We start from the raw sequence: 24,897 nt of genomic DNA, 5'->3' as shown, positions 1-24,897 counted from the left end.
CTGATAACGATGCAACGATACAAAATTTTCTAAACGGTTTCTGAAATTTTCAAATTTAGCAATGTCTGAAAAACAGTACTATAGGAACCTACTACTTCGTGTTCAAGATAAGATTCGTTCTCTTGGCGCAACAAATAGAAATCGCTGGGCCGCTTTCTGCTACAACAAATCCATGACAATGGCAGAATTTGGTCAGAAAATGGAGAAATACAACATGACATTCGAAGGGAACGACTTACAAGTCCTTTGGGATTCTGTTGGTATCGAAGGAGATATGAATTTTACGGAATTTCTGAAATTTATGCAAACAGATGTCGATGAATTTCAACCAGTTTTATCCAGTAGACGCCAATATCCAAAGGAAGAACCAGCAGATCTACCACCACTTCGAGAAGCCTATGAAAATCCAAGTTACAGTGGAAATCGTGGTTACGAGAAGCCATCCTTAGGTGGATATGATGACAAGTCTAGTTACCAAGATAATGACTACGGAAAACCATCATATGGTTCAAATCCTTCATATGGAGGTTATGGAAACGATAGATTTGCAAATGACGATCGTTTCGGAGGTAGCAAGTATGATGCCCAGCCAGCTGCTCCACAATCATACAGTTCTAACCTTGCCAGCGATATAATTCATGAAAACTTGAGAGATATCGTCATTGGATGCATGTCCAAGGATTCCTTGATCACTGGTGAAGTCTCTCGCAGTGCTTTCATTGATGTTTGCACTAAATACGGAGTTCCTGAATCAACTCAAGGATTTGGCAAGATCTTACAGATTGGAGATCCATCAGCATCAGGTCTAATTCAATATTTCCTAGTTGCAGCTAAAGTTTGCTCCGAATCAATAAATCTTCCGCCATTGAACACAAATTACTCACCAAACTACGTGGCTCCTGAATCAAATATAAGAAATAGTGCTACAAGATACAACGATTACGGCGGATTCTCGAATGAACCTGTCAGATCTCCAATCAGCTCACCAAAGGCCAACAGATACGAAAACTACAACTCCTCAGCCCAGAAATCATCCTACGACTACAATTCCCCTCAAACTAACCAATACGATTATAATTCTCCTCGTGCTGGCTCGAATGGGCTCCGTAGTCCATCTGGACGATCAAACTACCAAGCATTCTCACGAGAAGAGCCAAGAGAGAACATTGACCAAAACGATGCTCCTTATTACGAATACCAGCCACCACAGCTCGTCAAAACCGCCATGGTCGACCACGGAATATTCGGAGAATCACCTTACAAACCACAAACTGTCCAACAAAGAACTCCATCAGTACAACCATCGCCAAGACCTTATACAGCCACAAGAAGCCAAAGCAATGTCAATCCTGATGACGTTTTGAAGAGAGTTGGCGAAATAATTCAAGGAAAACCAACTCATTTGTTCAATAAATGGCGCGGATACAATACAAAGATGACTGCTAATGATTTACAACGTGGTCTCCTTAGAGAATACGACTACAATGTCCCTATTTCTACTGTTGAAGAAATATGTGACAGATATGGTGGAGAATTAAACCTCTCCAACTTCGTGAAATTGATATCTGATGGTGCACAACTACATTCCGCATCAAGTAGATCAGTTTCTAATTACGTGCCTCAGTCTAGGAAGATGACAGAAGATGATCAAACGATAGACGATATCGCAAAGCAATTTGTTGGTCAGGATTTCACAGCTTTGACAGAAAAAGCAAGAAATGCTGATGATCTTTGCATAATTTTCTCTAGATGCGGTATCAATTTCGATGAAGCAAGAGTGAAGAAACTTGTTTCTAAACAGGGTAAGAATGGATTCGTTGATGCTATTGCAATGAGACTCAATAATGTTAATTAAGAAAAAAAATCCAAAAATTAATTTTAATTTTTTTTTATTGTTTGTTAAGAATTAAATAACCAAATTTTCTTTCAATTTTGATGTCTTTTTTGATTTAATTTACTTTTTAAAAATTAATTACAAAAAATCATTTGAAATTAATTTGATCTCCCATTCAAATAACATCACGATCAATTGTTTTATCAAAAGTATGATTTGTGTTTCAATTATTTGATATATACATCATTAATTGAATGAATCGATATTTATATTAACAGTGTATATGCCAGGATAAATCAATCCTTATAGCTTAGTATAAAAATAACTTCAATTCTTGATCTAATCACATGTAATAATTAAAACCTTTCATATTTTCATCTAAATTGGAAAGATCGAATGCATTATTTATACGTTATCTTGTTAATAACACGCTAAATCAGTGAAATATTAATTGATGGGAATAAATAACTGTAGTATTGTTTTGGAGAAAAATAAAGTGTGTCAAATTTACTTATGGCACTATCGAATGTTGATGTGATTATACAATACTTCGATAGTGAAACAGAGATAACAAAGGAAGATGAGGAGCAGCTGAAGATCTATTTTTCAAAGGAATTGAATTGTCGTGATTTCTTATCTAAGTGCGGATTTAGATTAGTTGTAGAAAATCTGCATAAAAAGAACAAGCTCATTGCTTTGAACACAATTTTACCTTTCATTAGAACAGAAACATTATTATCATCACTAGATTCATTGATTACAGAAGATATCTCAGCAATTATCGATATGATTACAGTATCTAACCTCCCTCCAGAACAAAACATTACATTAATCTATTTAATCTTTCAAGGTATCCAAAAAATTTACAAAACTCGACCTACAATCATCAAAGATCTCACGGATTCATTCAATAAATACGATGAATACATCAAAACAGCTTCAATACCAATTCTAGAACTATACGGTTATTTAATAAATTGTTCGCCAAAAGGAATTTCATGGGAAATGTATAATCATTTGAATAAAATATACATGGACAAAGAATGCAAAAGTAAATGTCGTACTTTCATTCTTGAACTCCTTAATAACGAAAAATTATTTACTGAGACCGATGCAAAAATTGAGCATTGGATAATACCAGACATCTTAGAATCAGAAGATTGCTTCAGAGCATTTACATCTGTTGCAAATCTTTACATTGCAAATATAATAACAAATTCAAAACGAATTGTTGAATTTTTAACTTCAAACATTATTCCTCCAATAAAAGAAAACATTTGTACCGAACAGATACTTAAATATTTACTCAGTTTGATTGTAGAGACTAAATTAACATCAGATCAGTTTGGTGATGAAAGATTTATTCAATTAATATTTGATAATCAGACACCAGAAGAGTTATCAAACTATTTAATGAATACAAAAGGAATTCTTCCATTATTGAAAGAACTATTTAACAGCAAAAGATGTAATTGGTCAAAAGGAAAAACAGTTGATCGATTAATTGATACATTAGAACATGATAAAGACAATATTCTCACAGATTTTGTATTCCCAATATTCACAGACAACTTTTGTTTATCAATTGTGAAAACATTATTAATTCACATTTCTAATGATAAAGTATTCAACTATTGCAAGAAATATAATTCTGAAGAACCAGGCTTTTATCCATATTTTAGTAAATTCGATTGTTTTTCAGGATTACCATTCGAAAACATTGTTTTCTCAATGAATTTCCTTCTTTTGATGAAAGATTATGTTCTTGAATACAACGATCATTCATTCGATGATTTTGTTTTGAAAGAACCTATTTCTAGTCCAGTTTTCAAAATCTCTCGTTATGTCATTTCTAAATTTTTACCAGAAGATGAATTTTCACCACTCATTTTCCCATCATTACTCCCATTTGTTGATTTCAACATCACAACATCTCTTCCATCGAACAAATATTTGATTGGCTATTATTCCATTAAAGTTTTTCATAAACTTGGAAATAATTTGTTTGATATCAAAAACTTGAAACAATATATTTCACGATACATTCGAACATCAGATGCATTATATCTTTTAGAACAAGATTATGTCAAATCAGTTGGACTGTTATCACGAACTACAGAATATGGCTTATATGAATTCCATTCATCACTCTGCAAATCATATGCTACATTTCCAACAAATTTGAGTTCTATTGTTTTTCAACTTTTTATTGAGCGAGAACAGAAAGATTATCCACTTTTTACAATCAGTGGTGAACAATTCATTCTCAAGAAAGACAATATCTTATACATTAAACGCAAGAAAATTGTTGAAATCAAATCTAAAACATGGATGACAATTGGTATTTTCAAATCAGATCGATCTATTGATATTTATTTTGATTCACAACTTGCTACACATATAAACTCTAGATCTATTGAATTAACAATTGGTTCTAAGGATCAAGATAATTCTGGTATTTTCTATTTATCAGAGTGCATTGCTTATAACATCCCTCCATCACAACTTAAATCGAAAACATTAGATTTGAAGCCATCAACAATCATTGAAATGAAAGGAAACACTATTTATGTTCCATGTCAATCATTCAATTCTATTTTCTTCGATAAAGGAAATCTTCAATATTTATTTGACAAAATTTTCGAAACAGAAGATAAAAAAGTTATTGGTTTCCAACTTTCTTTTATCTCACAGTTACCATTGTTTTCCAAAAGTCTTTCAGATTGGTTTTTTAAGAAATTCAAAAGATCATTAGTTTCATCAATCGAAAAACTTGATCTGAGTTTCTTGATGTTATATGCTGCATGTTGTATTTCATCATCGGATAATAGTGAAGAAGTTTCAAACAGATTATCCATTTTGGTTAATGATTATAATTTGTGGAACATTTGTAATCATGACCTACTTAAAGAATTCATCAAAAGCTTGATGTCTATGCTGTTAAATGTTAAAACATTCAACTGGGACATTTTCTACAAAAACATTTCAGAACTTTTCTTTTTCATCTTATCAAATCAATCATTCAACGACTTAGAGAACAGCATCTTTGATTTCTTCAATGTTATTTTGAACAACTGCTGTGATAATAATTCATTTCGAGACTTTCTTCAAAAAACATTATCATTCAACTTACTTTGTAAGAACTTTGACCGAATATTAACAAAAGAATTACTTATCAATCCAGACAATAATGTTAAAAATGAAGTTAACACTAACAAGAGTGAAATCATTTCTAAAAGTGAGATCTTGATGCCAACAAGTGAAGATGAAGATAATGGTTGTTTATTACAAAGTGACATGCGATTTTCTGAGCTCCAAGAAAAATTGTTGAGGATGGTTATTAATATCCAATCATCTAAAAAATCAGACTTGATTCGAAATCATTTCCGTGCTTATTTATCACTTCATGTTTCAGATGGGATGAAGAAGAAATTACTGTTCACTATTTTAGAAGATGAAAAATTTGTTAGTGAAAATCTTCCAATTGTTATTCGCGGTTTACAAAAAGTTGCCACAGATCAAAGCATGTGGAACAAGATCTTAACATTTTTATGTCGAAAAGAAGTCACAGTTGATAAATGTGGTAAAATCACAAGTCCTCATTCTTTATCTATCTTTTTGTCATTATTCCGAATTTTGTTTGAATCGAAAGATGAAATCTTTTTATTATTTATTTCGTCTATCTTCAGTTCCAATGATTTTAATTTCCATGCATTGTTCACATATCCAACATTTGGATATTTAGTTGAATTGTTCACAAACAAAGACATTGATATCACATACGAAGAATTTCATAATGTTGATCAATTATGTCAACAAGATCAACAATACATTCAAATCAAAAATAATTATCAATTCATCAACTTTTTGATTCATAAGACTAAAGATAAGACAACGAATGAATCTTTAGATCTTCAAAGTGATAGTAGTTTTGCAAACATTGATAACAAACTTTCAAACATGGAAAATTTATCTAAGAGTGAAGCAAACTTCATCAATAGTGACTCAATCCATCCACCATCAATTTCTGTTTCAGAACCACATTTAGTTTTCGATAATAAAGAAAAACGAAATCTTTCACAGTTATATATTCAAAACTGTGTCAAATTTATTTCTAATTTTTCCATTCGATTATTGACAAGTGATGAAAAGAACTTTAGTTTATTTATGAAGACAGTTATTTTATACGGTCACAAAGAGATTACATCTAAATTCATTTCTAATGTTATCAATTTGATTTGGAATTCTAATGACAAATACATCAAGTTGTATTCAGACAGTTTATCATTCTTTTATTACAATAAGAAAGAAGAATTTTATGAATCAAACATCATCAACACATTAGAAGACAAGTTGTTGAATTATCCAAACAAGACTAAATTCTTTATCAACAACTTCAGAGAAATATACAATGATAGCAATATAAACAAACAGATTGAACTTCAACGAATTGTTGCATCAGTCCAAGAATTCACAGTTGAATTATTTTTGTTTGTTTTAGTTGTTTTGAGATCCAAGAATATTGATGCATCATTCAATCATTTATTCTTCAAGAAATTCCAACAGAAAGTTTCCGAATGGATTCATGATGAAGAATTTGTTCATCTCACAAAGAATTCTAATTCATTTGAAGACATTATTTCATTTGATTTCAACAAGTTCAACAACGAGTTTGATATCATTGAGAAACGAAAGAGCAACAAAGGTGATCTTTGTAATCTTAAAACATCAGCAGTTTTCAATGAGATTCGCTTTTTAAGTTTTCTTTATGATTTCAACGAGAAGATCAGCGAATATGGCATTACATTTTTTGTTTCATTTTACAAAAATATTAATTTCTATAATCGGAAAGAAGAAAAACATTGTATTCATTATTTACAACGAAAATACAGTTATTTGTTTTCCGATGTTTTTAGTGAAGAAGAACTCAATGAACGAACTCATTCATATTTTGTTTCTCATCTTTGTTTGCCGATTTATTTTAGAATGTTGATTTCTCGATCTCCATTCCGATTACCACATCCAACAGAAGAGAAATACCAAATTCGAAATGTTATTCCTCTTTTTGGATTTAGTGAAATCACAAACTATTCATACAAACTTAGTGAATACATTCCTAACTATCTTGTTCAATACCCATTTGTTGTCCATGAAGAAACGACTAACAAGATGAAACTTTTTGAAGAAATCTACAAAATTGACGAAAACAGAACTATTCAAAACTGTATTTTTGTTCGTGTTGACATCCGAATGAAATGTATTGCTATCAAGAAGAAAACATCTATTATTATTTTGATTGGTGCAGAATATGTCAATGACGACATCATATTTGAAACTCCAAATCCACTATTTTTCGATAGTTTGATCCAGATTTCATTGTTGAAAGAAATTGGTAAGTGTTCATTTTTCTTAGGTCGTGTTGTTTTGATTGTTGATGATATTTTACAGATCGAGAAACATGTTATTTTATCTAATCCATATTCAATTACTGTTTACAGCACTACTGGATCTTCATTCATTCTGGAATTTTATGAAGAACCTATTTTTGAAGAAATTTACAAAATTAAAGAATTTTGTTTGAACAAGAAAGAAGTTTTTGAAACATGGAAACAAAACAAGATATCAACATTTGACTTTTTATATCAAATCAATTTATTAGGCCAACGGTCAACATTAGATCTTAGTGGTTATCCAATTTATCCACGTATTGTTAAAGACATGAACAAAAAATACTCTTTTGAAAACAGGAGAGATTTATCAGTTGTTGTTCAGACATCATTTGACAAAACAGTTCAAGAAGACAAACTGAATAAGATATACAAGATGCACAAATATCATCACTCCGAGAATCTTTCAAATTCTATCTTTGTTTGCATGCTTAATGTTCGTTACTCACCATTCTGTCTTTCACTTTGGGAACTTAACGATGGCTGGGACAAAGGCGATCGTGTTTTCCGATCAATTCCATTCCATCTTAGTGTTAAACAGAAGACAACACTTGAGATCACACCCGACATGTATTGTTTTTGTGAACTCTTTGATAACAAGAACAATTTTGACTCACTTATTCTTGAATTTCCAACATGGTGTAAAAACTCAGTTGATTTTATTGAACGACACAGAAGTATTCTTGAATCACAAACTAAGACAGACATCATTTCATGGATTGATCTTGTTTTTGGACACAAACAAACATCTATTGAATCATTCAATGTTTTCAATCCCCTTTCATATCCAGTTATTGACATTGATACAAATAACAACAATAACAATAGTAATTTCAATTTTGTTGATAATCAACGTCACACATGGATGATGAACTGTGGAAGTGTTCCAATTCAAGTATTTGACCAACAAATACACATTGAAAACAATCAACAGAGATATCAATATCCATCTCTTTCACCAGAAGAATACATTGATCGATCAGATGTTTTTGTTCGATATTCATTACAAAGACATTCAATTGACCTTTATTATCAAGGATGCATTGTTTACAGTCAACACATGAAAGATGTCAAATCAATATTGTTATGTGAAAACAAATTATATTTCTGTGTTAATACGTATGATGACTATGTTCATTTCTACAATATCACATACAATGAACATAACAAGAGAGCCACATCATTCCGATTTATCAACAAACATCACTTTGATGATGTTATGTTTAGTATCATCAGCAAGAAAGAGATCCTTGTTTGCACATGCACTAGAAACAAAGTTTATTTTTGGTGTCCATCTACATCACATGTTGAACATGTTTTAAATCTTTCATGCAACTGTGCATTTTTTGATGACGAAGTTGGTTGTATTATTTTTGGTACAGATGTTAGTGTTTTATTTTACACATACAACTGTACATTTATTCGTAGTATCAGTACACAATCACGTGTTGATTGTTTATTGACATGTGGTCATTTCAGTGTTTCACATCGATATCTTTATATTGGTAACGATGATGGTTTTGTTATCTGTTATGAATGTGTTGAACCGGATCACAGTCTTTTCATCATGTCAGCCGACTATGTCTCTAACTCACCTGTTACATTTCTTCTCTATGACGAACATACTAATACTATTCATTATAAATAATAATTAAATAAATCATATTTTTATCTTCGTTCTATTGAAATCCTACAACCATTTTTGATTCAAATGTTAAATAGACCATTTGATAGGTGGATGTCATTAAAAAAAGCCTTTAATGATAGTAACTCAGTACATATCTTCCTTTTGGGAATAAAATCTGTTGACTAAAATTTCCTTTTAATTAGAGGCCATATATCAAAATAAATGTTTATTCATAGCATAATTTGAGTTAAATAGCAATATGTCTGCCTTTTAAGCTGAAAAAACATGAAAATTCATCAAATCGGGGATATTATTGATAATTAATTATCCCTGCAAATGTGCATTGTAATAGTACCATTTTATCTGCATATTCTCTGAAGAATTTCTGCAATTTCTTGAAAATACAAAGAATTTTCAAGAATTCTGTATGAAAAGGCACATCATTAAATAAATATGCATAGGTTATATAGAAAACAAAATTATAAGCTGAGAACACATTCAGATATTTGATGAATTGTTAGGAATCAGATATCAGGTTGAAATAATTTGAGAATATCTGACAAGAGTATTCCGAGATAGGAATCCATCTTGCTATGATGCTTTACCTTCGCATGGTTCTTCTCTGAGCATGATCAAGCACCCTCATCTCCCACCAACATTAAAAATGAAATGGAAGGAAAAATTGAAAGCATTACTCAAGACATTATTGAACAACTTTTAATTTTTATTTAATTAATGAAAAAATTGAATATGATGAAATAAGAGATATGTCAAGAATGTGATGACTTTGGCATCTGAAAAAATTTACAGAGGTGCATAAATTTTTCAAATTGTTGAATTTTTTTATGTCATTTTCTTCTTCAAAATTATTTTCAATTTTATTTTTTGCTTCACAAAGTCTTGTAGAAAGATGTGATAATTCATTGTAGATATTGTTTGTTGGACTTTGTACTTCTACATTATCAGTTGTTTGTCCATCATAATCACTATTGATGATTGTAGCTGAATTTGGTGATGAATATAAATAAAATGTTTGTGGACAATTATTATTTTTGATTGAACAAGATTCAAATGTAACTATTACTTTCCATAAATTAAAACATTTATTACCATTGTTTCTAATGATATTACATAAATAAAATTGATGTGGACCACTATACAAATTATAAAAGCATCTAGAGTTTGCTTTGTTATCAATGAAAGATGATTGACTGATGTTGTATCTCTGATCTGAATAAATTTGAAGTGAAACATCATCTTTACATTTGTTATTTGTTATGTTATTTCGTGAATAACTAAGATTTCCGTATTCTAAAAAATTAATTGAACCTCCTTTATCCATATCTCCACAATCAAAGACTGTTGAATCTTCAATAATGATTTTGTTTTTTGATTTTAAATATGTTATTGTTGACTTTAAAAATACTCCATCATTAGATGATGATTGTATAGATTTTGTGACACATATCCGATAGACAATACAACTTCCAAATCTGGAATAAACTGTTTGAGATGGAGTTTTGGTGCCATTGAATCCAGATATAGAAATAAGAAGTTTTGTGTGATCAGCGATATCAATATTGATAACAATATTTTCAATTCCATTGAAAAAGCATTTGGTAACATAATAATTTCCTACTTCTGTTGGATTTAATATTTTGTTTTCAGTGTGATTTTCTGTAATAACTGAATTCTCATAAAATAGTCTCCAAATGTCCATATTTGGACCTGAATCGAAGAAAAAGCTCAAGAAATGCTTCATTTTCCTATAAAACATAAAAATATTTGAAATAATTAGGACTACAAAGTAGTTTAGAATGCAAAAGCTTATTTTCATATAATAACTGAAAATTAGGATTACAACGTCGTTTAGAATACAAATTTTTTTTGTGTGTGAACATAGTATTTAAGCGCAAGATTATTTAACCAAAATTGAAAGCTCATCATCGTTATCAAGTGATGTAATCCCTTGAAATTGAGTAATAAAACATTTTTGTCACTTTTTGATAATCTAAGATCGCCACAAAATCTAAGTAGAAGGGCTTTGAAAAACTGAGGCGACTTGAAATTTTTGATTTCGGAATTCCAAGCCTGTCATATTTATTCATAGCATAATATGGAATTCTTGAGTCAAATTTGGCACCCGGATATATGAGTTCTTTACATTATTGTTCCGGAATGTAAAATTTGACATGATCAAGAATTGGTTTTTAAGTTGAAAACCATGAAAATTCATTAAATCGAGGATATTATTGATAATTAACCATCTCCTCAAATGCACGTTGTAATGATACCAATTTCACTGCATATTCTCTGAAAAATTTCTGGAATTTCTTGAAAATTCAAAAAATGGAAACATTGCTCACGACCTTATTGCACAACTTTTAATTTTCATTTAATTAACGAGAAAATTGAAAATTATGAATTAATAGATATGTCAAGAAGGTTATGACATCAGTATTTATAAAAATTTGCAGAGATGCATAAAATTTTTAAGGCTCCTATCTCAACCTCTCAATTTTGAAATTTTAATATTTCCGCCAATATGTGCTTTTGATACATTTATTTTGGTATCTAATATCATTATGCAATACACTATAATTTGATATATTTAAACTGAGTATTACTATTATAGTTCATCTTATATGAGAATTTGATATTTTGTCAAATTTCAACTTTGACCGGTAAAAGTATTTATAATCCAAAAAGCCCACGACATTTTATAACATATTAGTGAAACATTATATTCTTATTAGTAAACTTGATTTTCAATCACTTTTTGGCAGAATCTAAAGATTTTTGATTTATAAAAGTTTTAATAATATGATAAGGTTTATATATGCTATCAGAATCTAGTATAATCATTTAATTTTACTTTATCGCTAAGGTCGATGAAAAGGCATATATGTCGAATTTTAAAAAAAAAATTGTATATTAATATTTTTTGTCATATCTTGATCATCAAGAAAAAACTCTCAGTTCCCCTTCAACAAATTGTTAGATTGCAACTAAAGGTTATTTTGATATAGTGAGTTTGGAGTAGGTGACAAAAGTGCATACTCTTAAACAACCGTCGGATTTCCGGGTGAAATCGTGACACACTTTCGTCTTTCGTAGGCAGTGGTGGTTGTTACAAAAGGTAACTTCGAATGTAGCGTGAAATCTGCAAAAAAATTCTGAAATTTGAATGGAGAACACAAAAATTGAATAGTTTACGTCAATAAAAAAGAGAAAAATGAAGCCAATGTGTCTCGAACCTAGGACTTAGAGCAGCAATCCCACTCTTTATCACATTACACTACATGCATCTCTCACCTCAGTGAATGAGATCAACTATATGATAACTTTTTCCCCATTATATTCTTGTGGAAAAGTGACAAATAGCAACTTTGACCCTCTCTCTAGTGAGTTTGTTTCCAAAAAATATATAAAAGAAGAATTAGATTTGCAAGACCCTTATAAAAAACCATTTTTGAGTCGATCAGGGAGAAAAATACGGATCTATAATTATATATAATAAGATTTAATTCAAATACTGTTCTGAGCACATTCATTTATTATTTTTTAATAATTTTTTTATGCACAAATAAATATTAATGTTAAGTATTCAAAAGAAAATGTATTATATATAGAGCATATACATGAATATTTAATTGAATAATCTTTTATAGCACTCCAAAGACTTACTCGTTTGACACCTGTTACATTACTTGCAGGCAAAGCTACATATTTGCGATCTGAAGGAGCATTGCATAACATACCGATGCTAAAGAACCAAGTATTTCTTCCTGGATTTCCATCAAGATAATTACAAACTGCATTTACAGTACCATCTGGTATGTGAGTACGGACAAGTCCACCCCATTCATCCATTTTAATTTCTGTGATTTGTGCAACAAATCCAGTTGCTGCATATCGATTTGGGACTTCCCATTCTTCTGTAGGTGAATATTTCTGTTTCCATGCATTGATATATTTCAACTCAGGATACTCAATTATAAAATGCCGAAAACTATCTTTCATTATGTATTTGGGATTATTGAGGTCATATAATATCGAGAGCTTTCCAACTGTGTTAGCATTTTTCGCTTCATCAATATCACGAAAACAATTTGTTGAAGCTGAAAAGTTGTGTTCAAAAACAAGTTGGTAAGAACGAAAATCAAATAATGTATATATTCCATCGTTCCTATATTTTCGATCAAGGATCATTTTTATTTAATTTAAATTCAATCAAACAAGAAGCTGTTTTGTGCTGTTTTATATATAAGTATGATATTGTTATGTAAGTAATGCGAGTTTAAGCAATGGAAATGCTATTATGCATTTGTTATCCTCATTTAAGGCTCTAGTTCCATATGATTGTTGTATATAGTTAGAACGAGTGGATAATGAGGAGCAAAAATATACCATTAGATTGTGTATACATCCACCATGTCAGAAATTTAAATAATATCTGATTTCGAAATTTTCTAATTTAACTATATTATAGTTTGAAAGATGATTTATGTTAACTTTTCAATTTGATATATGACAAATAAAGATTTTTTGATAATTGATAATTTGAATTTTAGAATTATAGATTTTGAAGCATAATGATATCATAAATGAATAAACATGTGGTTAATTATAACATTTTTTATGATTAGATTAGCTTCTTACCATGGGATTAAGTTATTGAAAGTTAAAAAATGTCACTTTTATAAAAATCGAGTTTAAGGTTTAAATTTTATTTATAAAATCGATTTGATTCAACATATTGGAAAGGAATTTTTTGGTCATTTCTTTTTGAAATTAATAAATTATAACTTATACTATTACGCCATAAAATTTGTTCAAATTTTTATAAAGCATAAGGTAATGAAATTGTTGTTCAAAAATAGTCCAGCTCTATCGTCAAAAATCCTCTCAATTTGGAAAAAAATAACAAAAATTACAATCTTGCAAACCTAATTCCTCAATATACCTTTCACAGCTGGGTATACTGATAGTGTCGATAGAAACTATATAATTTTTCTAACAAAGTGACAGAGCGGAACTAAAAGTTTTTTCCTTATACGTTGAGATATCATTCAATTTTTTGAATATACTTTTGAAAAATTGAATACTCACTTGTCAAAAAACCGTTTTGACAAACAATCTCAACTATAATATAATAGTTCATATTAAATTATATTCATATCAGATTTTACTTTTCATGTCTATTTATCTCATATAGAATTACAAGCTTTTAAAAATGCTATTTTCGTGATGGTATTGCGAATCTAATTCCTCATTCCTCATTTATATATAAAATTAAACTAAGATATAATAATAAACATCACTAGCATGCTAACAAAGTGACAGAGCGGAACTAAAAGTTTTTTCTTCTTTGTCAAAATATGTCAATTTTTTTCAGGTGGTAATTTTATATACTTTGATAAAAATCGAAAGAAGCTAATGCTATTCAATGTTTAGATATATCTAAAGAATATGTAGTAACATGTTTATTAATAATAAAATTATGGATCACTTATTATTAGATTTTGTCAAAAAGTAACTTTTTCATTTTTCTTTGTTAAAAAAATAACTCAATCAGGGAAAAGTAAAAGTCATGTTTACTAATATAAATAATATACTATACTAATATCCTACAACATGACAGAGTCCTTTTGTTTATAGGATGAATTATATCGTTCAAAGTTGATAATAGTGAAATTTACAAATAACGTTCTAGCAATGCTACACCCTACGTCATAATATAATATGATAGCTTATATTACACTAATATAATATCTTTAATTATAAGTCATGAAAACTCTTATTGACGGATATATTCAATTTTAAAAATTGAAAGGGTGGGACTGGAGCCTTAAGATTATTTTGTCACTTTTTAGATATACAAAATTCAATGGTTCCAAATAATGGAAATTGGATTGATTTTATACCATATTCAATCAAGAATTGTAGAATAGGTAGCTACAATACAATCCTCTTAAGTTTCATCAGTATTTTTGCAAATCTTCGTATTAATTGAAAATATTTATTTAAGGAGCGTAGGAATCAAATTTAATTTACATAACATTAATTTAAACAAAGATATGAGCTTAGAATGCAAATTCATTTCCAATAAATCTTTTTCAACATTGCACTCTGCTGTTTTAAAGAAGTATAATTCATTTTCAAAAGAGCTTGCTGAGAGACTCTCAATTTCAACAAATTCAAATGTCCCATTTATTTCCAAATAACAATGAATTAATATGGATTTACTAGATTCAACTCCATAAAAAGTATTTACTGCATTATTCTTTATGATAATGCAATCTTTGAAGGTAAATTCTCCAGATTCTGCAAATATAAATTGATTAAGAACTGTATTATTTTTTATATCACAGTTAATTATTGAATATGGTTTATTACTATTTAAACGAAGGCAGTGTTGATATGAAGCTGTATTTCTATTCAAAATAGAAAATGTGATATTACCTTCATAATTAGTTTGACCGAGTTGAATTACTGATCCAGAATCTGTTTTACTACATGAAATATTAATTCTCTTTATAATAATTTCACCTGATCCATGGTATATTGTACTTTGTCCTATCGAATTTCCTAAATTCAGATATGATGACTCAATATTATAGTTTTTCGATATAGAAGAATCCCAATTTAGAATATAGCAATGCTGACCAATTCCTTTATTTGTGCAATTATATGCGCAAATTCTTTTCTGTATGATACTTCCGAGACCGGATGAATGAATGTTACAGCCGAGACCCGCAGCTTCATTCGTATGGAATAGAGTAGATTCAATAAGGATATTTGATGATGATGAGCTCGAATGAAGGAGAAGCACTATATCATGAAATTTTGAAAAGACAGCATTGAAAATATAATAACTTGTATTGTAATCAATTGTACCATTATAGTAGCTGTAATTGTTATCATCATAGAATTCACTCCAATCGGAATTTTTTCGATTTATCATATTTAATTTTGGTATTCAAAGATAGGTTGTCTTTATCATGGAAATTTGATTTAAGGAATTTCAATTAAGATCATATTTTAAATATCTATTTTGCAAACCACAATACAAGATTTTGAAAAGTTATTTAAGATCGATATTCTGATCAGAAAATGATGGTTTTGTCACTTTTTATTAGTTTATAATGAATAATTTACATGATATGAACAATATGATTTTATATTATATTTGAAAAGAAGAAAGCGTAATATGAAAATACAATAATGCTTATTTTCTAAATAAAGAATGACTCTTACTACCTGGATTTTTAAGTAATGACCTCGTTAAATCAATTTGTCTGGTTTTTTGATATTTCAAACTAAATTTTGGATAACATCCTTCTGTTCCAATATGGATTAATTCGTTTTCAAATGAAAAAGAGTCTAATTTATCATCTGAATGTATGAATCGAGAAGGAACATTGCAATCAATCGTGCAGTTGAAAAATTTAAAATCTCCAGTACGAGCTATATATAATATTTCGGTTGCATTGTTCTTGATAATTGTGCAATTAATAAATGTAAAAGTTCCTCTATTAGCTGAAATTAAATATGTAGAAACAGAGTTATTAATAATTTGACAACATATTATTTTATAACTTGATGAATGACTCAATTTGAGGCAAAAATCATCTCTCGCATTATTAGATGAAAATAATGTATAAGTTACATTTCCATTATATTGCATATCCTCTAACCATAATCCTGAAGTCTCATGTATCATACAATATGAAATATTAACCATTTTAATAATAACTTCACCGTAAGAATGGCAGATTGGTGCCCCTTTCCTTGAATTGCCGAAATGTGTATATGATGATTCGATATTATAGTTCTTCTCTAATTCAGTATATTGGTTCTTAATCCAGCAATGCTGACCGTAACCGGAAGCTGAGCAGTGAAATGAACAAACTCTTTTCTGAACAATATTACCTTTTACAATATATATATTGCATCCTTGACCATTATAAGAATTATTACAAAAAACGGAAGATCCACTTCTTGACTCATATGAAAGAAACCTTCGATTACTATTTGCTGATACAATATCAAGAATGTAGTATCTTTGGTTGCCTGCAATATTGCCATTATAAAAACTATTATTTCTTTCTTCGTAAAACTCGTGCCATTCAAGTTTTATTTTACTTCTGTAATCACTAGAGAATAATTTCCAATTATAGCTAATTGCTATACTTTGGATTATCAAAAAAACAATCATTAAATGTGTTCATATTCAAAAATGAATACTTAATAGTATTACGATCAAAAAGTCGATATTGAATTATTATTTTTGAGAGAGCGTACGGTTTTTATATAAATTTGAATAGATTATTTATAATTATATAATTTATCAATTTACAATTCAATGATAGCTGCAATATAATATGTCGTTTATCAAGCACCTTCTCAAAATTGAATTTATTAGAATATAAATAATAATTTTAGATAGATTTCATTTAATATTAATAAATGAAATTTACCAAAATTGAAAATGCATTCAAAAAAAATTGATATTGGTTCGATGGATTCCAGATGCAAATACAGTATTAATTATAATGGTCAAATTTTTATCCTCGTTAACATTTGAATTAATTAATTTTATGAAGGGACCGAGGTATAATTTCAATTCAATTCTAAAATTGAAAGCATAAATTGTTATCGGCTTTATCTTGAATCGAATTATTGGACTATTCTTGTCATCGAAATTCTATAAATAATAATAATATAGTTATTTATGTGTACTAACGCATGCTTTGGGTTTGACGATAGTTTTTACTTGGTCACACAGACGATAATTAACCTTGCAAAAAATCTTATATTCATTAAAGTTCTTCTTTGCGTTATATAAGGAAATAATTCCCCTGTTTATCATTAAAAATCTATAGAATTTTTTTTTATCAAAAAAATTAACCTTCTTTTTATTTCTGACAAGACGACTTTAAAGAATTTTCAAGTCTTTAAAAATATAAGGGACTGAATAAGGAATTTCCATTCCAATTCAAATGGTCCTTTTTCATTAGTGTTTCATATACTTTTGCGAAGGATATCTATATTCTTTAATTAAAAAATGGCAACTCATTTTAATTTTGGACAGTATTCTATTATAAATAATGAAAATGTTGATGATGAAAATACCCAAATTAATTCTACTTCAGTTACATTTCGTTATCCATGCACTAATAAACAAAACTGTTCAGGATTCGAAATCAAGCTTAAAGTTGGTCATTATTTATTTGAAGTCTTTGGAGCTCAAGGATCTCAAGATAGTGGCTCTCAAAAAGGAGGATTAGGCGGTTACGGGTCTGCAGAAATCACCATTACCAAAACAATTCCTTTATATCTCTTTATTGGTTCTCAAGGAAAATGGACTGACGATGGACAAAGTGAAGCTTCGTTCAATGGCGGAGGGTGTGGATTCAAATTGGGTCCTGGGGGTGGGGGAACTGACTTCAGAATGTCAGAAAACGATCTCGGCACACGATTTCTGATTGCGGGTGGTGGAGGGGCACAAGGAGGTTATTTTAAAAGCGAAGTTCCTGATTATATCGATTCGAAAAAACTTCATGAATATGTAGAGCTGCAAGGTGGTTTTGGAGGTGGGGAAAAAGGAAGAAAAGGTGGTGAAACAGATATAGAAGGAGGGACTCAACTAGGAGGGGGGCATGGATATCTAAATGGATCATTTGGGAGTGGGTGTGAATTTCATCGCATAGGAATTCATGGAGGATCCGGTGGTGGGTTATTTGATGGAGGCTGCGGAGAAAAGGACGGAGCTTCTGGCGCCGGTGGCTCTGGATTTTTTTATTCAGAAAATAGACCATCAGAAATTAGCGAAATCAAAGATATCGAGATTTCTAATGGAAACCTTGCTGAAGGTAAAAACTCAGGTGATGGATATGCAATAATTACCTTGTTGTCTGCATCTTCAAATGATTATGTCAAGAGACATGGCTTTTCTCCATTTTCTGTTTTGACATGCATTTTGAAGCATTTATGAATAAACTATAGTTTTTTGATAATTTGTAATTTTTTTTAATCATATCTCATTAGATTCACAAATATGCGCAAATCATTTGAGAGTAAACATTACTTCTATTCTTTTAAGAAAAAAAAAATATCAAAAATAAAATTCAAAACTAAACTATTTATTTTTATAATTTTTTATTTTCCTCCCTTTGAAGAAAGGATTTCTTTTACTTTAGGGGATGTTGGACTTTGGTATGGAGTATTTCCGTAATTATCTGTTTCATTGATTCTTAAACCATCAACAGTGACAAGGAACTCAACCAGTGGGATATTTGATTCAAAGCAAGCGTAGTGCAAAGGAGTCCACCCTTGATAATGTTTTGCATTTACGTTTATTCCTTTGAGACTACAGAAAAACTTTGCCGCTTCTAGATTTCCATTTCTACAGAAGTAGTGAAGAGGTGTTAATGATCCTCTGTTTGTAACGTTTGGATCCATTCCAAGTTCAACGAGATATCTCGCTAATTGTAAGTTATTTAGGTCTGCTGCCTTCAGAAGCATGTTATCCAGGAAATCATCGGTGATTTCAGCGTATTTCGAATCAATAGAAAATTTCAGAGCTTCTTTATCATTTTCGCTGGCACTCTTCTCTAAAATTTTGTATATATAAGCGTAATGAGATTTATCCTTCTCATATTGCATGAGTTGTTTGATATTTTCATTTGAAATCTTGGTAGGTTGTGGTTTTTGTTCTTTTGGTTCAGCAGATACTGTTGCATTCTTAAGAGAGTTAAGTTGTACTGAAATTTGTGATAAGATAGCGTTGTTTTGATTTGTAAGGAGATTAATTTTTTCTTGAATTGCAGAAGCGACTTGGGATTTTGCATTCATGTTATCTTGCAAATATGTTGATAAGTCTTTAAAGAACGGAATTTCTAGTTTAATGCTTAATAAAACTAGAAAACTTTGTAATGCTTCGAACTTGCTGTTGAAATTAATAGAAATATGCTTCAACAAATTGAAAATATCTGCTTGACTAAATGTTTCGGATACTTCGTAAATCAATAAAGTTGCTTGATCGAAATTTAGAACGGAGTTATCCAAAATGTGCATTATATCCTGCTTTGAGTACTTCTTCGTAACAGTGTGATTCATTATTTCGTTCAGAAAACTTTCTGTCATGAATTCCGAATAAGGTGAACAGAAACTTAGATAAAAATGAATAAAATTAGCGTGACAAACTAATAAAATCTTGAATAAACCATGACTATTTGACAACCGATGACTTTAATCTTGATTTTAAACAAAATTTTATTCAATATGGAGGAAAGATAATATTTCTCATGTTTTCAATTATTTTGGAGCATTTTAATGATGGGCTATTGAATATATTTATGCAAATTCTCATATTTTGATAACAAATATATTTATCAAAATTAAGAACATATAATAGATAGTTGCTGTCCGTTTTAATAATATTCTTTACCACATGATTCTTCTCCCAGTATTTTGGTTACTCAATCACAAAAGGAAAGATAACAACCAAAATTGTATCCAATATGCTTGACATGTGAAGCATAGTAATAGTATGGAAATCAAACGAAAAATATCGCTCAAAAGGAGCAAAATTCGATGTTAAGAAAGTAAATTGTTTATTGATTTGGCCATCTTCAGGAATTTGTTTAAGCATCGCTTTGCTTGTTTCTCTTTCTACATCTGCATATAAAATATGCCCAAATAATGATCGGTAATTAAAAAGATTTTTAGGATTGGGTAAAAAAATCGTTAGATCTTAGATTATGTTAATCATTTCTTTTTACAATAAGATTTTGGTAATAATATTTGTGTATGAAAGTTGGAATATTGTTAAATTTCTTGAAATTTCGATAAATTTTAAATACTATATTTTGTGTGTTCAAATATACTATAATTTGATAATGCGCGATGGAATTAACTGTAAACAGTCGATATTAAGTGATTGATGAAAATCGATATTGATATTTAAAAATTTCGATGTTTTCTTGAGGTGTAGCAATTGTCTTGGACATCTAGAATGAAGCCTCCTTTAGTGGATTATTCCAAATTTTTTCTAATTTAAAAAATGACTGAACAATTTGTCAAGAAAATGATAACGTTTTTAACAATTCTCGATTTTTTTGTAATTAAAATTATGGTGATTTTTCTGAAAATTCAAAATAAATATAGAAATAAAGCCATTTTATTCTATTCTAAATCGATAAATGCTTTTTATTTTTGTTATTCTATGATTTATTCCAAAAATTTATCAATTATACAGCAGAATCAAATAATAATTTTTTTAATGATATATAAAAGAAGTTTATTTTCCAAAGTTTTAAACCAACCATAGTTTTTGATTAAATGGATTATATAATTATAAATATATCAACATATATTAGTAGCATTATATCTGTATCAACTTAACGATTTACTTCTCATGTTTAAAAACAATACTAAATATCTAGAAAATAATCAACGATATCATAATTTTATCTTGAAATCATGTGATCTGCATATTAATAATGTATCAAATTTAATTTGATTAGAGCTCACATATTTAGATGTCTCATCATAATCATTATATCAATTAATGACTATTTCTACTGATTTTAGATCAGTTCTAAAAAAATTGTTTTGTAAAATGGAATAAAAATCAATATATTTTTTATAACAAACATTATTCACTTATTCTTTCATTTCATTTTCATCTTCCAATTTTTCAGCTGAAACTTTGCTGCTTGTATTGGCATTCTCGTGAGCACCCTTCATATCAGTAATTGTCTGGTTGACCATCTTAGAAGCATCGCCAGCTTCATATCCAGGGATAGATTTTTCTGATTGGTAACAAACGAAAACAATATCAATAATATTATCGAAAGCAGACAACAAGAAAGAAGACACAATATAAGAAAGGAAGAAAACAGCAGCTGCAGCCAAAATTGAACCAGCAATTGAGTCTTTCTTTACGTAATAGACCCATATCATGAAACCAAGCGTTGTTATAATAGAAACAACAACTTTCGACAAGAACAAAATGAAGAAAGAAATTCCATTCAACATAATTGTCAATAGAGTATCAGAAACAACTACATCAATAACTAATTTAGCAGACGGACCCCAATTAGTATTAAATATCTGTTGAATTGTGAATAATACTTTGTTCAAATATTGAACAATTTTTGTGAAACACCACAAACAACATTTCAAACATTTAATGAGGAACTGAACAATTATTGGTGCTCCTTCCTGTTTGGATTTCTTATCCAAATATTCCATGAATATAATAAACAAATAAAGAGGTGTCATAATCAAACTAGAAATAGTAATAGTTCCTAATCCTTTCGTCCATGCAAGCCAAAATCCATAAAAACAAGTACAGCCACAACATGTTTTTCCTTCTTGCCCCGTGAAATACCATTTAACTAATGTAACACTAGATGCATAATAATTAACAAAATACATGTGAACTGAAATAAAAACTAAATAAACAAAGTTATATATCAACATGTATTGAAGAACTTTGTTCAAATCAAATTTGATTTGTCCAATGCCTTTATCGAGACCATCATCATCAACCCAGTACTTGAAATCAGCTGATGTATAAAGAGTTACAGAAGAAACTAATAATGCGGCCCATAAAAGAAAAGCAAAGATCATCGTAATTATTGGAACAAATATGACCATGAAGTTATGACCAAGAGCTTTGGCGGCAACTTTAATGATGGCTACAGTGGATTTTAGCTTGCTCCAAAGGAAGATAATGATCAAAATGACCATGAATGCAATAACCCAAACAATTACAGCGGTTATCTGCGATCCTGTAAGTTTCTTTGTTTTAACTACCTCGGATATTGTGCCCATTAATGATCCTTTCATGAATAACCAGACACCGAAGCCAATTAGAGCAATAGGAACGAGCATTACGACGAAATAGACTATGCAGCCTGTAATGCAACGTAGTAACATGATCCAAACTAAGCCAACAATGAGAGAGGCGGCGGAACATGCAAGAATCTGCCATTTTAGATTGAATACGGAATTCAAGGCACTGGAAAGGGCTGGAATAGCATCTAATGCTTGCTTCAAGCCATCGATGAACTGTGTGCCGTTGATAAGGTCTTCTTCGAGGTTAACTTCTGGGATACATCTGTTGAAGACTACTGTTGTCTTGTATTCGTAAGTTTCGTTGGCATCTGGATAGTAGTTTGTGTTGTAGGTTGTATTATCAAGGTATGTAACGTTTTCGGACTTAGTAACGTTATGCTTAATAATTGCTTGTAAATCTCCATTTGTAGGACATTTTGAAACACATATTTGACGAGTAACATTAAGAGCATCGAAGAATAAGTATGGATAGTCGACTAAATTTGGCTTAACAAGGCCTTCTGGAGCACCTTTGATATTTAGCTGTGAATTGTCGAATCCACAATAGAAACCATGGGTATCCCATGATTTTGTTAGTGTCCAGACCTTGGCGCGGAGGACACCAATGACTAAAAGTGCAATCATGCAGCCAAATAAAATTAAAAATACGATTGCACAGAAACAATTATGGCATTTCATGTGCTTAACATCACCTGGATACTCATACTTACCCCATTCCTTCTTTGATTCTTCAGAACCATCAGGAGGACCTGCTCTAGCACCCATTTTTTTATGCTATAGAGTTTTACAAATTTTTTGTCAGTCGTAACCAAATTTTGAAAATTATAACTAATAAAGGGAAGTAAATCAAAACAATTTCCTTGGCTCAGAAAAATCTCGTTTTGAAAAATAATGTGTAATTTTCAGAAATTTCCGTCGATTTTTCAAATTCTTTGGAATAAATTTTAATTATTAAATGCTTATTTCAAGGCTACTCATCGGCCGTTACACACAATTTTGTCACGTTTGTAACCTTTGAGAAGGCTCAGCACAATTGAAAATCAGGTATAGATAATTTTGAGTAATATATATTTTAAGGGTGCACCCGTATGTACGTTTATTTGAGAGGAGGAGGATTACCCTCTCAATTTTGAGGGATTCGTTAGTTTATTTTCTCGATGAATATGCAATAAAATTTGATTTTTACCTTATCAATATACTTCATATAATATACACATGTTCATGTAAAAACTTTTTTCCAAAATCCTCAGGAATTAAGGGATTTTTGAATTTCAAGAATTTTTTTCGAATTTTTTCGAAAAAAAATATTTTCAGAACAGCCTTAACGGCTAAGATTTAGGAACAATGTTAAGTATCAAAAAGAAAGGAGGTCTGATATAGACAACATATATCGTTGAAGGTTGAAAAAATCTCTAATATTTGAGCCCAAAATTTCAAATTTTAATTTTTTGAAAAAAGAGGCCACCCGTATGTACGTTTATTTGAGAGGAGGAGGATTATATTTTTGAAAGGGTGAAACATTATGAATATGTTAATTATATAATAATATGTATTATTATAAAAAAGAAAAAATAAAGCACGTTAAAATTTTTCTTTCTTGATTTTTTACAAAATCTACTTAGAATTATGCAAAATATGACTAAATAAAAAAAAAAAAAAAAAAAAAAAGGTAGTGGGGGCTTCCAGGCACTTCGTGCCCTCTAGCCCCGAAGATGTTTAGTATAAAATGAAGTTTTTTTGGGTATTGGGGGCTTTCCAGGGGCTGCGCCCCTTCTAGCCCATAAAAATTTTTGAGAGTCGTCGCTGTTGACTTTTTTGTAGAGGACTCAAAATAGTATAACTTTGTCCGGACAAGTAAGGGTCTATCGTCGCTACAGGAAAAGTTACGGGCGTTCCAAGGAAGTATACTTTGAGAGACTCTTTAGAAACTTTAGACGTTTTACATAACCATCCATGTTTTTACTTTACATCCGATAAAAGTGGTTTGGAAACCGTTATGAGATGGTTAGAGGACATACATGACTATGAGTTTAGATATGACAAGATAATATGAGAGAGGTCCTATAAACCGGAGAAAGTGTCATATAAACATCTGTCAAAAAACCGCTTTTTTAACT

The 24,897-nt window shown here is 30.0% G+C and overlaps 8 protein-coding genes across 8 annotated transcripts, besides 3 other annotated features; 3 read left to right on the top strand and 5 right to left on the bottom strand.

The window, feature by feature from the left end:
• Positions 1 to 61: 61 nt before the first annotated feature.
• Positions 62 to 1,928, top strand: TVAGG3_0641170 (uncharacterized protein; the record flags this gene model as incomplete). Its single annotated transcript, XM_001318426.2, has 1 exon — positions 62 to 1,855. One exon carries the CDS (start codon positions 62 to 64, stop codon positions 1,853 to 1,855), a length of 1,794 nt encoding a protein of 597 aa, XP_001318461.1.
• A 399-nt stretch (positions 1,929 to 2,327) lies between these two features.
• On the top strand, positions 2,328 to 9,346 carry TVAGG3_0641160 (aggrephagy protein; the record flags this gene model as incomplete). The annotated part of the gene is made up of 1 exon (XM_001318427.1): positions 2,348 to 8,929. The coding sequence occupies one exon, from the start codon at positions 2,348 to 2,350 to the stop codon at positions 8,927 to 8,929; it is 6,582 nt and encodes a 2,193-aa protein (XP_001318462.1).
• A 238-nt stretch (positions 9,347 to 9,584) lies between these two features.
• On the bottom strand, positions 9,585 to 10,745 carry TVAGG3_0641150 (uncharacterized protein; the record flags this gene model as incomplete). Its single annotated transcript, XM_001318428.2, has 1 exon — positions 9,633 to 10,745. One exon carries the CDS (start codon positions 10,743 to 10,745, stop codon positions 9,633 to 9,635), a length of 1,113 nt encoding a protein of 370 aa, XP_001318463.1.
• Positions 10,746 to 11,945: 1,200 nt separating this feature from the next.
• Positions 11,946 to 11,975: a mobile genetic element.
• A 1,277-nt stretch (positions 11,976 to 13,252) lies between these two features.
• Positions 13,253 to 14,759: a mobile genetic element.
• Positions 14,760 to 14,930: 171 nt separating this feature from the next.
• On the bottom strand, positions 14,931 to 15,875 carry TVAGG3_0641120 (uncharacterized protein; the record flags this gene model as incomplete). The annotated part of the gene is made up of 1 exon (XM_001318429.1): positions 14,931 to 15,875. One exon carries the CDS (start codon positions 15,873 to 15,875, stop codon positions 14,931 to 14,933), a length of 945 nt encoding a protein of 314 aa, XP_001318464.1.
• Positions 15,876 to 16,139: 264 nt separating this feature from the next.
• On the bottom strand, positions 16,140 to 17,129 carry TVAGG3_0641110 (uncharacterized protein; the record flags this gene model as incomplete). Its single annotated transcript, XM_001318430.1, has 1 exon — positions 16,140 to 17,129. The coding sequence occupies one exon, from the start codon at positions 17,127 to 17,129 to the stop codon at positions 16,140 to 16,142; it is 990 nt and encodes a 329-aa protein (XP_001318465.1).
• A 708-nt stretch (positions 17,130 to 17,837) lies between these two features.
• Positions 17,838 to 18,910, top strand: TVAGG3_0641100 (glycine-rich protein family; the record flags this gene model as incomplete). Its single annotated transcript, XM_001318431.1, has 1 exon — positions 17,979 to 18,908. The coding sequence occupies one exon, from the start codon at positions 17,979 to 17,981 to the stop codon at positions 18,906 to 18,908; it is 930 nt and encodes a 309-aa protein (XP_001318466.1).
• Positions 18,911 to 19,058: 148 nt separating this feature from the next.
• Positions 19,059 to 20,096, bottom strand: TVAGG3_0641090 (proteasome regulatory particle assembly; the record flags this gene model as incomplete). The annotated part of the gene is made up of 1 exon (XM_001318432.1): positions 19,073 to 20,059. One exon carries the CDS (start codon positions 20,057 to 20,059, stop codon positions 19,073 to 19,075), a length of 987 nt encoding a protein of 328 aa, XP_001318467.1.
• Positions 20,097 to 21,319: 1,223 nt separating this feature from the next.
• On the bottom strand, positions 21,320 to 23,627 carry TVAGG3_0641080 (choline transmembrane transporter protein; the record flags this gene model as incomplete). Its single annotated transcript, XM_001318433.2, has 1 exon — positions 21,581 to 23,545. One exon carries the CDS (start codon positions 23,543 to 23,545, stop codon positions 21,581 to 21,583), a length of 1,965 nt encoding a protein of 654 aa, XP_001318468.1.
• Positions 23,628 to 24,426: 799 nt separating this feature from the next.
• Positions 24,427 to 24,897: part of a mobile genetic element that runs on past the window's edge.

This window comes from Trichomonas vaginalis, chromosome III (genome assembly GCF_026262505.1).
Source record: "Trichomonas vaginalis G3 chromosome III, whole genome shotgun sequence".
Lineage (NCBI taxonomy): Eukaryota > Parabasalia > Trichomonadida > Trichomonadidae > Trichomonas > Trichomonas vaginalis.
Note: the sequence above shows the minus strand (reverse complement) of the source record. Positions and strands in the feature narration are given on the sequence as shown.